A 13,303-nucleotide genomic window follows, 5' to 3' on the forward strand; every position below is an offset into this window, starting at 1 on the left:
TGTGTAGCCATCCTAGTCGAGCCAAACTCAATCGATGCCCAAGTGACCCATCGGAAGTTGAAAACCCCCCCCGCACAGTCATATTGCCTTGTTGTTGCCAACCGTCGCTGGCAGCTAAGGCGGGATGGATACCGACAACACTTTCTCCTCTCGTCGGTCTCCTGTGGTGTGTTTGCACGGCTGCGTAGCGTCCAGCCAGCCGCTAGCTTCAAATGTAGGACTGGGTGAGTGTAAACAGTCGCCATAGAGATCTTGGACGTTTGGCAGCGAAATAACAATGTCCCGAAAAAGGTTCCCCAATTTTTTTGTTTTTTTTCGTAAAGACGTGTCAGGCAGAAAAGAGTGAACACAAAGAGCATCATTTTGTGGCCAAAAAAACAAACAAACGGGAGAATCCACCAAGATTCAGACAGACAAGACACTCAAAAGTGGGAGCGGATAGTGAGCTAGCTTCCTATCTGTCACAGCAACTGCCACCGGGGAAAACTGTGGGGCCCAGAAATACTGAACATCACAAAGAGAGAGAGAGCGATTTAAAGTAGCGATTTAACCTCACCCATGGTCATTAACACAGATCACTGTGATGACTTGGTGGAGAAGAATTTGTTTTTTATACTTCTTTGCAGCACCTTCAAGCTGCCAAACCACCTACGGTGTGTGTGTGTGTGTGTGTGTGTGTGTTACAGTGCACTTAAAAGACAGTGCTCTTGATTAATCGATTAGTCGTTTTGTCTGTTAGCCAGAGAAAGGTCTTGGGCTCAACAGTCTCCCTGAGCCCAAGGCTCGTTTTTTTCCCCCCAACCAACAGTTCAAAACACAGAGATGTTCAATTTACCATCATACAAGAAAAACAAACAAAAAAACCCAGCAAATCCTCATATTTGGGAACCTGGAACCAGGAACCTTTTGGCATTTTTGCTTAAAGAAAGACTGTTATGAAAATACTTTATTAATTTTCTGCTGATCACCTCAAGCCCAAACCACAAATCACATCTCTCATTCCCTTTAACGTCAAATTGGTATGAAAATCAGTGTGTACTGTCATACGCTCCTTGTGAGGTAGTGCAGTTGAAAGTGCAGACTTGAGTTAAAAACGCCAAGAGTTGTCTGAGATTTGAGATACGGATGAAGGTGGGAGGAGTTCAGTTCGTGCAGCTCACAAACTGAACATGGGACTTGGGATATTTGGAGTGGAGGCAAAAATCCCCACGGTGAATAGGTCAAAAACTGTGCATATAAAACCAAAACTCTTTGCATAGATAAATACCAAGGGGGGGAATGTTTTTGTTGTTGTATTTTGGATGATGAGAAGCAATGACTGCCTTGAAGGTAAGTAAAAAAACATTTGTATTCTGTGGAAAGCTGAAACAAACCCTGTTGAGCTCCTTTTTAGGTGAGGAACGCTATTGTGAATCAGTCACATCAGTCACCCATGGATCTGTGTTTGCATCCAGATGTCCTGAAGCGTGGCGGTAATGCGGCAGACGCTGCGGTTGCCGTGGCAGCGGCGCTGGCGGTAACTGAGCCGTGCAACACCGGCCCCGGTGGCGACGCCTTCTGCTTGTTCTACGACGGAAAAACGGGAGAGATCAGAGGAATTAACGGCAGGTGGAGACTCTTTCCCCCGCTGCTTTTGTAGTCCTCTTCAAACAGAATGATTAGCTGAGCCTCTCTCTGTGTCCTCAGTGGTCGGTCGCCCAGAGCTCAGACCCTGGAGTTCCTGGAAGGCTGTGGTTACACTGCAGAGGCCCCTCCTTCACCTTTTGATGTAGTGAATGTCACAGTACCCGGGGCTCCTGCGTGTTGGTGTGACACCGTACAGCTGTTTGGTAGTCACAAGGTTTGACTGTGTGTGTTTGTGTGTCTTGTTGTGTAGAACTGCTTGCGTTCGGTGTGTGTCTTATGCAACACTCAGGTGGCCAAAAGCCCATCTAACGTAATCATTTACATGTCATAAACAACCTAAATTTAAACTCTACAAAAGGATCCATATCGACACACACCACCAGCATGCAAAACACACTTGAAAGTAGGACTCTTGACTCTTGTTTATTCTAAACAGTGTTGTCGGAGGTCAATCAAGGATATATAAACAAGGTGCGGATAAACCATCACTGGGCTCCTGATATTTTTCTCAGTTTGGTGAAAATATAGCCATCTATGGTAGGGTTTCCACAGGTTGTTAAAAATATGGGAAAACTTAGTTGAATTAATCTGGGGCCAGTGACCCGGTTGTCTACAAGGAGAGCTGCTTGAACGCTTGACTGAAAAAAACACCAGTGTTTTTTTTTGTTGTTGTTTTTTTTGGTTTTTGTCAACAATAAATTAAACTATTTATTTCAAAGCAGAACAACTACTATACTACTCTTCAAGTTTAGTAGAATAATTCTGCTTGAGATTGTGTGCATGAAAAACGGCAGCTTTCTCATTTCAGATGGAAGCAGCCGCATTAAACACTCAACCAGTCGGCATCAGTCCATGTCTCTTGAAACTGTTTGTTCCTCCAGGTCAACCTTTCTTTTAGGTTCAGAAGGGGATGTTTTGGTGTCAGAAGCACGGGGGTAAATTAGAGTGTTGCTGGTCATAGTTACGCGCTTAACCGAGCTATTTTGCAGTCTAATTTCATGGTCTCGTTAAAAATGAAAAGATCCCTCAAAAAGAAAGGACCGGAGAAAAATTTAATTAGGAAAAAAATCTTGATTCCGGCATAATTTAACAATAAAATTGAAAATTGAAATTGTGGTACCTGTGCCTGCACTTTGAGCTCCTTCTTTAAAATGAAAGAATGGTGTTTTGAAATTAAAATGTATGATGTCTTTGCAATGCATGTCCACTCAGACTTCTGTCGTGAGGAAGTAAATGTCAAAAATAGCAAAAAAGTATTGCTTTAATATTTATTTTCATGTAGGGTTTTTCTTATACTATACCCATCCATAATTTTATAACTTTCTTTAGCTTTGTACCATCACAAATGTACATGACATTGCCAACTCTTCACTTTATGGTGTTTGGTGTTTTGGTTTTGATTTAAACCCAGGTAGCATTAATGAACTAAAAAGTTAAAAAAATAAATAAACAATTTTAGCCTGGTAAAAGCTAAAAATATAAAATACTTGAACTTTAACGATGTATTTTTCTTCTTAAAAATGCAATCAAATGCTCATGGAAAAAGATGCATCAGGCAACTAAACAATATTTATATCACACACTAAAGAATGGACAAATGCCACTATTGATCTTCAAATCTTTATGCAATGGCAGAATATTAAAGCACAGATGTTTCAACATTAAGACACCATCAGTGTGACATAGCACCTCCAACCTTTAGCGTCCACAGGTTTCAGAGTAGCTTGAAATGTAAAAGTAAATGCAGACACTGTTATAAAAACGGTGCGGCTACGTTTGGATTTTGATAGCTGTGGTTCAGTTGTGTCAAACATCAGCATTTAGGTTCCAGCTTTCTGTAGGGCCTAACTTTTGAAAAAACACACACTTTGAATCCCTCAAAAACAAACAAGATCCTCTTTCCTGACTCACGTTTTGCAACAAACGGTTAACAATTAGAGGGAGAAGTCAGCAAATACATTATTACTATTTGAATTACAAGATTACTATTTTATATTCACAAATACATATGAATGGTAAAGGCATAAATGCAAGTCCACTATTGTTCACTGTGGCCTGTCAAAATGTGTTGTGGAGTAACTGAAGTCGGAGTAGGTTGTGAATATTGAGGGCAATTTGGCACATCAGAAAAGTAAATAACAATAATTCATCCCAAAGTAACTCCTGGAGTATCCCCTCAACCGCACAGAGCTAACGATTAATCAAAAGTGTTTTTAATTCTCTCTCTCTGGAAATTACAAATCAGTTTTAGTCTCCACATAATCCTTCTCAAAACAGCATCTCACACTTCCTGCTCAGCGAGCTTTCCTGTGAGGTTGTAAGCATGTGTTTCCTCTGCCTTTTTCCAGCTGTCCTTTCAGGAGGTGCTGTGCGGGGCGGTGGAGCTTGCAGAGGTGGGGTTTCCTGTTGCTGAGGTAGCAGCTCAGCACTGGGCGAACGGGGTGGCCGCTCTGAGAGATGCTGGGAAGGAACTAGGTGGGGACCTGCTGATTGACAATCGGGTGCCCAAATGCGGACAAGTATTCAGAAACCCTGCCCTGGCCCAGACCCTGAAGGTAAATCCTTGAAAATGAAACACAAAAAATAGAATAAAAAAACACAGGATCAGAGGTCCTGGGGAGCACTCGGCCATTTTTTCTGAACACATGTTATTTAGACAAGAAGGAAACAGGACAATGTAAAATCCCAGAGAAACCACTGTGTTCATGGCACCTCCTCCTAGAGGTTGCTTGCTTTTCTAAACTTGACTTAGCTTTCTTTATGGTAAGCCCCTGGATGAACCCAGGGACATACAGGGTAAAAAAAAAAACCTGACCCTACTAGAATGTTGGATTTGATATGGAAGAAAAACAAGGAGGGTAAAGGGAGGGAAGAATATAGATTGCACAGGGGTGAGCAAAATAAGAGGGGCATTAAATGAGGCAAATAGAGAGGGAAGAGTGGAGAGGATGGAGTGAGAGTAGGACAAGGAAAAGATGATGTGGAGGGGACAAAAAAGCAATAGTGAAATGGTCGAGAGAGACAGAAGAGAGTCGGTGAGAGGAAGGACATAAGTAGTGGTGAAGGTGGAGGTGGGAAAGAGAAGAAAATGTAGGTAGTGATATTAAAAAATATATAGCAAAGACTTAAACTCTACATTAAAGATAGTGTGCACTGAAATAAAAACTGAAAAACATTCCAAGGGTGAAAATTTTTCGTGGCCAGAAAAGTATGAAAACATAAATTAAGCCTCTTCTCCGCTGCTTGTCTGTGTGATATCAAACAAGTCAAGTTTTCACAATGTATGGCAGGATACATTCCATTGTTTATAGCTCAAAATGTAAGGTCACAACCTAAACGAGAATATTCGCATAACTGTGCATAGAACTCAAGGTCCCTTCTGTGTTAGTCTGTTGATAATCTCCAAACTGATTCAGCAGTACTAGAAAAGCAGTACTGTGAAAAGTTTTACTGAGGTGCTCTAGAAAATATTTGAAACATATTTAGATGTACTGATGTTGCACTACAACTCTCCACTCCATTTTCAATGAGGTGTCACGTTTTTTCCAACCCTTCTACTTTCCTGTCCCTTATGTGAATGTGCGACCAGGATTGTTTGTATGTGAGGACAATGTAATAGTCATAGAACTTCCATAGTTTCCAATCAGTGACACTTCAGTCGAACTATGGCTGACCTCACCGTGTGTGTGTGTGTGTCTGTCTCTGCTTGTGTTTCACCATTAAAGCACGCACTGATTCTTGCTTTTTTGTTTTACTACATCAAACACTCACTCATTAGTAATGTAATAATGCGCGATAACAGCCAAGCACGCCCATGACAGCTCCTCCCACCCACACACGTGCGCACACACACACACACACACACACACACACACACACACAAACAAACTCCCGTTCTTGACTCAGTGAAAACAATAGGAGTGACCTCAGCCTCATTTATGGATGGTTTCCATGGCATTATAACGGTCATTCCTCAGCGATGACGGTGTGGGTTACTTCATTGTGGTGCAAAATCACACATTCACACACGCCTTCCTGTTCATTCGATTACATTGATTGGAGGGGTGGGTACACACAATAGTGGCCACATTACCTGCATGACTATGAAACTCTGTGTGTGTGTGTGAATACCACTCGTGTGGTATTACATCATGCTGTCAATTGTATTTTTTTTTAATGTTTTTGTGTTTTCTACTGTGGTGAAAACATATAGATGGACAGGGAGGATGCATAGAGATAAACTCTCTAATGGGCTGATTGATTGAAGAGTAAATGGATTGATTGTAACACTGATGGACTGATGTATCAACAGGAGCTGGGTGAACTGGGAAAACCAGCTTTCTACCAGGGCAGAGTGGCCCAAGCCATTGTTGATGTCATCAGCCAACATGGAGGAGTCATGACCGTGGATGACCTCAGCAGCCATGAAAGTGAGGTCATCACCCCCACAAGCACAGATTACAAGGTGAGGTCGGCGACCATAGACGCTTATCGTATCTGTATTTTAATAACCTGGTAAGCAGAGTGAATGACACCCATTGTGTGTTCAGGGCGTGTGTCTGTGGGAGCCCCCTCCTAACAGTCAGGGACTTGCTGCCCTGCTGCTGCTCAACATCCTGGAGAACTTCCCTCTCAAAGGTAACCACACTGAGGCAAAGTACAACTATGGATGATTCAGAATGAAAGGGGTAGTTCACCGGAATTGCCCCGGTCCAGACAGTCCCAGTCTTATGTGCTGAAATTGTGAGCTTTCCGCCTCTGAAAATCCAGTCCCCGACCCAGTACGGTGGAGGTGAATCTTTGTTTGTGCTGCTTAAAACATTAAAAAACTCAACAGCAGTGCATCCGCAGTGAGTGAAGGGAGGTTTGTTTCTGGAAGGACACGTGGCTGTTGGTTTTTAGGAGTGTACATTCTGACCCTTTGAAGACTACAATACCCGACCGAGTGCTCAGATAAGTTGATTTATAGATGTGAGGTCCAATTTTCCATCACTGTCCTGTGATGTACTGTATCACTATTGCTATTATGATTATTACTGTTATGACCAATAAAGTTGACTTTATCACGTTTCAAAGCAGTTTCCCTGCTCAAATTGAAACTAGATCAGCCCTGGAATTTTGACTCAGGACACCAAACCAGTGCCAGCTCAGTGCCCCCAATGACATCCGACTTGACTGTCTGGAAATAGGCGTGACATAAACGAGGTCTGTGATTCATGTTGTGTAAGTCACTATTGGCTCTGATCCACCTCTGAGCAGACCACCAGCTCAAACTGGTCAGGGCAAAAACCAAAGGTGACTATTGCATCTACAGCAAAGGAAGCTCTTTTATGTATCTGGGTTTTTGTTTTTCCACACACTTAATGGGAACAAAATCAGGTTTTCTCCAGTTATGAAAAACAGTTTTTCTTAGATCTGAAAGAGGTTAAATGCGTTGAAGCTGTATAATATAAAATAAGAGCAATGGCCTTAGAAACTCTTAACTTCATCAACACACAAGTGGTCTTGAGCTAGCTCTTTGAGACCTGATCTCTGTGAAATACAGTGCAGAACAACACGGCAACCAGAGCTGTGAAGATGAAATATTCCACACAATGATTCTATAACTGTTGAAGGAATAAATCTCAGTGTTAAATATCTGTAGTCAGATACTCGAATTAAATAAAGAAAAGAGGAGAAAAATGTCATATTTATTTATTTATTACATACTGTATAAGTGTGTACATACTTTACATGTCTGAAATTGTTGCTGTCTCTTTCTTTTTTCCCCTTCCTCAAAGGAGGGGAGGAAGACATAAAAATTTGGTCACAAAATGCATCTTTTTGTGTGCACTTTGTGTGTGTGTGTGTGTATGTATGTGTGGTCGTGTGTAGCTCTGGGCCATAACAGCTCTGACTACATCCATGTGTTGGTGGAGGCTGTGCGTCTGGCACTAACAGACGCTCTGTGTTACCTGGGCGATCCAGACCATGTGACCGTCCCTCTGGAAACATTACTGGACAAGTGCTACAGCCACCAGCGAGCGCAGCACATTAGCATGGAAAGGTGTGTGTTTCTCTATGTGTGTCTGTGTGTGTCTGTCTGTCTGTCTGTGTGTCTGTAAGTACCAGGGTGTACCAGTTGTGCTTTGTTGACTTAAGATAAGACTGTCGACTTTTGCCTCCCCACAACCTTAACATTCATATCTTCATGCCTCATCCTTCCTCCTGCTTTTGTGTGTGTGTGTGTGTGTGTGTGTGTGTGTGTGTGCGTGTGTGTGTGTGTGTGTGTGTGTGTGTGTGTGTGTGTGTGTGTGTGTGTGCGTGTGTGTGTGCGTGTGTGTGCGCGTGTGTGTGTGTGTATTTTTGCAACAATTTGTAGTAACTGGCCGATGCTACAGACTTTGAACTTTAGGTCTTTATCAGTTGTAGGACAAATAGACAAAAAGACTATAAAAATATAAAACAACATAATGATCCCTTAAAGTGCGCGCGCACACACAAACACACACACACACACACACGCATGCATGCACATATTCTGTGGGACTAAATCCTGCTGTTTATAATGTTGTTTTATATTCTAATAACCTTAAATTACTGAGGGCATGTGTCTGCATTAAGCAACACCCGCTAATACTTACACGAATCCTACACCTTTCATTCATTCAGTATTGTGTAAATCAACCTTAAAGATTTAACCAACCCTAAATTAAATGTGAATTGGAAACTAATGTCTCTCATTAACACAAACAGTAAGAAAATCCTTATCTTCACAGTCCCTGTGTTTACACACACATAATAACAAATCGGATGTAAGCAGGGAATAACAAATCATGTTTACACACACTGCAACAACCTGGTTACTTTAACTCTTTGAGTGGAGACCAGCAGCTTTGGACAGTCCATTGGAGAGGCCTGATTGGGGACCAGCTGCTTTACATGCAGCTGCTCAGCCAACACCCTATTTTGAGTCAGTAGCATACAGTTTATTAGTGATATACGATGCTGCAGGCTGAAGCCTCTTTTTGTTTGTCTGTTGTTGTTTTGGAATGATGGCGCTGTGGGGGAGGACAGGCTCAGTATTGAGAAAGCACACAATCGTAAAGATTATCCAAATTATAGCAGCTGTGCTTCCTTTATGCAAAGTTGGCAGGTGCAGCCTTTATTCTGCTATTAAAGGATGTTCCTTTCAATTTACATTTCTCTGAAAAATAAAACAGACCTTCCCGTCATTTTTAGATACAAAAAGTCTTGAAGTGATGTTTCACTCCTCATTGCAACAGTTTAAAGAAATCCAGATACATGTCAGTTTTCTGTTGTGCAAATATTGTTAGAGAGGAAAAGCACATAATGTCCCTTCAGTACTGACATATGTTGACAAAAGAGGTTTTTACATTTAAAAACAGAATGAAGATTTACCAAGCAAAGTGTTAAAACATCCTATCACCCTATAACTACAGTATTTTATCTTTTATGATATTTGTGTCATTTGTTTTACATAATAGTAATTTAAAAAATAATAATAAAAAAATAACACCAATAAAAACATCAACAATAATAAAAAATAACAACAATAACAAATTTAAATAATAACAACAACAATAATAATAATGATGATAATAACTCACACCAAATACCAACAGAACTAATTGTTAAGATAAAAACTTGACACAGGACCTCAGGGTTTTTTCACCATTAATTCTTTGTGTCCTCAATATTAAAATTTTTGTGTGTGTGTGTATTTGTAGGGCCATGGAGGGAGTGAAGCCTGGCCTACTGCCAGGGAGCGACACAGTCTATTTCTGTGTGACTGACAGTCAGGGGAACGCCTGTTCATTTATTAACAGCCTCTATATGAGGTTTGGGACCGGGCTGGTACCAAAGGATTGTGGATTCTCACTACAGGTCAGAAGGCTTAGAAGGAGTGTGTGTCTGTGTGCGCGAGCGTGAAAGGTAGCGTCGGGTGCGTAAAACTAACAAGCTGCCGGATCACTGCAGAGTGGGTGGCGACTCCAGTGGATCTGATGAAGTCCAGATTCATTTTTGGTTAATTTTGGCTGACTTTCTGTGCATTCATTTTTGTCATTTGCTATAAGCCTGATCAAGAAAAATGACACAGGCACCTATAAAAAGTTACATACCTTTGGTGATAATAATTCAAAATATTATTATTGAACAGGTCAAGGTTGTAAAAAATATTGTTTCACTATTCATACACACAAATTCAACAGAGAAATGTAAGAAATAAAACTATAATACAGTCTATTTACATGTAAAGTGACCTTTTCCCAACTTGTTTGTGTGCCTTTTTTTATTGAAAGTCTGTGGTTGCCTGTAAATCACCGAAAACGCTAATAATTCACAGTTTAAAAAAGAAATTTCAAATAAAAATTTGTTATAGTCTACAGAGATAATTCAGATAGTGTGTGAAAGCCCCACATCTGCACCTTCAACTGGTTTTCTCAGCTTGTCCTTTCGCGACATCTAAATAAAGTTATATTACTATCAATAAAACATGCTCAGTGTATTCACGGACGAACAGACGGGCTCCAGTGTGATGCTGAAGCAGAGCAGTCGTTTACTAGACGAGCAGCACAAAGTGTGGGACTCTTTGATGACAAGTTGAGTGCAACCTGTGTTGGGTGAAGCTGAGACAAAAAGGACATGGAAAATGCCAGCCATGAATGAAGAAGTGACAGTTTCTTGTTTTTTTTCATATTTTACTGTACTGTCTTTGCATAGTAACATTACCAGCGGGAATGAATGAGGTGATTGTGTTTTGTGTTTGATGCTAACCTGGAAATATTTTTGGTAAACATGAGCCTGACCTTTAAAATACATACTGTTGTAGTAACATGGTAATATATACTGAACTTTATTTTCATAGAACTTATCCACTTATTCACCAAAAGCAGAATTTTCCAGACTGCTTCTCAAGAAAGACATTAAAACAAAAAAGCGTAAGACTGAAAAGGTTGATTTATTGGTGTATCATTGAAATGTATTTATGAAAACTCTCTTTCCCTCTCACAGAATCGTGGTGCCAACTTTTCTCTGCGCCGTAACCATGCTAACTGTGTTGCTGGGGGGAAACGGCCCTTTCACACCTTAATGCCTGCACTCCTCACCGCCTCTGAAACCGGATCACACAGACCACGGCTCCTCGCTGCACTCGGGGTGGTGGGGGCTTTTATGCAGCCGCAGGGACACGTACAGGTACACAGTGGTCAGGAGTAGGGTGAGGCGAAGCATTAAGTGCAGAAAATTAGCTTTGAGATAGTAAAGTAAAGATATATCCCAAACACTTGTAATTTCTTTATTTTAAAGAAAGTAAAATTGTTTTCATTATTGATTGTTTGATTATAAGACTAGATCAGGCATTGGAGAAATAGTAAACACTGATCATTGTATGGTTTAGCTTTTTTTAGCGGGACTTACATTGTGTTGTTGACTTTTGTACCCTGGGGGCTCCGGTTCAGCCTCACATGTGTAATGTTTTGACGAGCGGATAATTGATGCCGATCTCGTGTTTAGGTGTTGCTGAACATGTTGGAGTTCGGCATGAATCCTCAGCAAGCTCTGGACGCGCCGAGAGTCTTCGTACAGTATGACCAAAAAAGTAGGCGCGCTCCGCGACCAACACACACCTACACAACCACACACTTCAAACAGATTTGACCATAATTTAAATGTCTTACCTACGACCGAACATCATGTCCTGATTAATGATTAAGGATTGTGTGTGTTTAGTCAAAACACTGTATGGTGGCATACTTCCTCGTGATCAGTCATACTGACATTCATTTCATTTGGTTATAATATGTTGCATATGCTATAGGATATATTGGCTTTGTATCAGTGCTAGCATAACTATAACAATTTGTTTAAAGTGAATTAAATTAACCCCACATTTGCTATGGTTTGCCACTATCACAGTCCATCATGATATAACTGATTCACTAACAAGCACAGAATTTTTTTTCGTTATATACAGGAAGACGTGTGTTTGTGTAAACGTGATTTGTATTGGATTACGATAGCTTTATCTAATTATGAGCTCAGCTTCTGGCTCCATCCTTTTATTCCTATACAGTATACGGATTACAGTCGTGTTAAGCAGCTTGGTAGCTAACATTTGCAACCGAAGCATAAGTAAACCTTTCTCATACCACTATACTTTATATGGCAGGCTGGTGGTCAGATTAACTCATAATTTTGCACCGCTGTCAAATAATATCATGTATTGCACATTAATTGGTATACGAGGTGAGAATTATGGGATTTTTGTGTGTGGGGGGGGCACAGCTACGTCCCATGTTTAAGTAGAGCTCTTTTAGTCAAAATCGTAGTCTGATTGAACATTCTGTGTCCAGCTGATGAGTGGGTGGTTAATCTGGAGGAGGGGGTCGACCGGGAGGTAGTCGAGGAGCTGAAAAGACGGGGCCAAAAAGTCAAGTGGCCAATCACAGGTACTTTATTTACAAAATAATGGGTTTTAATGCCTGCATAGTAATTTTTTTTTTTTTTTTTTTTTTTTTTACATGTGAAGCATGTCATTGTTCCAGAACAAAGATCGCTCTCTCATTAAATATATGAATATTCATTCATTTTATTTAGACCTTTTGCAAACAGTGGTGCAGGTTTTCACCGAAACTGTCAGTTTTTGAGATTTTGCACCAAGGCACGTAACAAGGTTACGTCAAGGTCAAGGTTTTATTATTCATTGGTTTCACTTGTGACATATTTTATAATAAATACGTGTTGCATTCAGCCATCGCAAAAGTGAATGTGTTACATTAATTGCCATATTGTGTTAATGTAATGGCCATACACAAATGAGGCCATGGCTGAAACAACTGGTGGCCTCACAACAGTGGTATTAGACCGTAGTTCCCCAAAGCCCTGTTGCTTCCTGTTGAAAAGAGGACATTTTTATTTGTTCCTCCTCCCTACCCTTGAATCATTCTAGGTTAAATGGCTCTTTGATGCTTTTATGAAGAGCATGAACATGTCGTGAGTGAACAGGAAACTGATTTAAGGAACCAAATGTCAAACTGCTCATCACTGAAACATAAAACTATATGTATATTCCTTACCGCTTAACTGCCGCTTTAATCTCGTAATTTCAGGTTTTAAAATATTCGTATGAAGTAACTCATGTTTCTTTCTTACTCAGATATTAATTCAAGCTTAACCTGTTTGCTAATTTGCCATAGCTCATATTGTATCTAGAGAAGCCTAGTGTGTCTTAATGTGTTATTTATATCCTATGGTTTATATTAGTGTAGAGAATGTTTGATTTGCAGTCTGCAGTTGCCCGTCCTCCTCTGCGTCCTATCCAGAGATTCTCTACGTAAATCAAAACAAGAATACCACACCCAGGCAGACAGGCTAATGGCACTTGTCATTTTTTGTTTAAGGATCATAATAGACAGATAGATAAAAGATGGGACAGTGTAATGGATTCAGTGCATTTTTTTTCTTTTTTTCATTTATCTTTTCATTCAAACACACAGGCCACAATAGGTCCCAGTTTGGGCGGGGACAGATCATCACAGTTGGGGATTGGTGGAACCCGTCTGTCAATCAAGCCGATCATCCAACGAGGGTGCTGTGGGCAGGATCAGACCCCAGAGCTGACGGATGTGCTCAGGGATACTAGACATACTTAACCTGCTTTAATCTCCTCCGTAGC

General features: G+C 40.7%; 1 protein-coding gene across 1 annotated transcript; it reads left to right on the top strand.

Moving 5' to 3' along the window:
• Positions 1–23: 23 nt before the first annotated feature.
• Positions 24–13,299, top strand: LOC120790542 (glutathione hydrolase-like YwrD proenzyme). Its single transcript, XM_040128172.1, has 12 exons — positions 24–224; positions 1,455–1,608; positions 1,687–1,840; positions 3,975–4,181; positions 5,939–6,091; positions 6,177–6,264; positions 7,501–7,672; positions 9,357–9,513; positions 10,642–10,824; positions 11,143–11,227; positions 11,982–12,077; positions 13,125–13,299. Exons 1-12 carry the CDS (start codon positions 125–127, stop codon positions 13,268–13,270), a joined length of 1,695 nt encoding a protein of 564 aa, XP_039984106.1. The 5' UTR covers positions 24–124; the 3' UTR covers positions 13,271–13,299.
• The last annotated feature ends 4 nt before the right edge of the window (positions 13,300–13,303 follow it).

This window comes from Xiphias gladius, chromosome 6 (genome assembly GCF_016859285.1).
Source record: "Xiphias gladius isolate SHS-SW01 ecotype Sanya breed wild chromosome 6, ASM1685928v1, whole genome shotgun sequence".
Lineage (NCBI taxonomy): Eukaryota > Metazoa > Chordata > Actinopteri > Istiophoriformes > Xiphiidae > Xiphias > Xiphias gladius.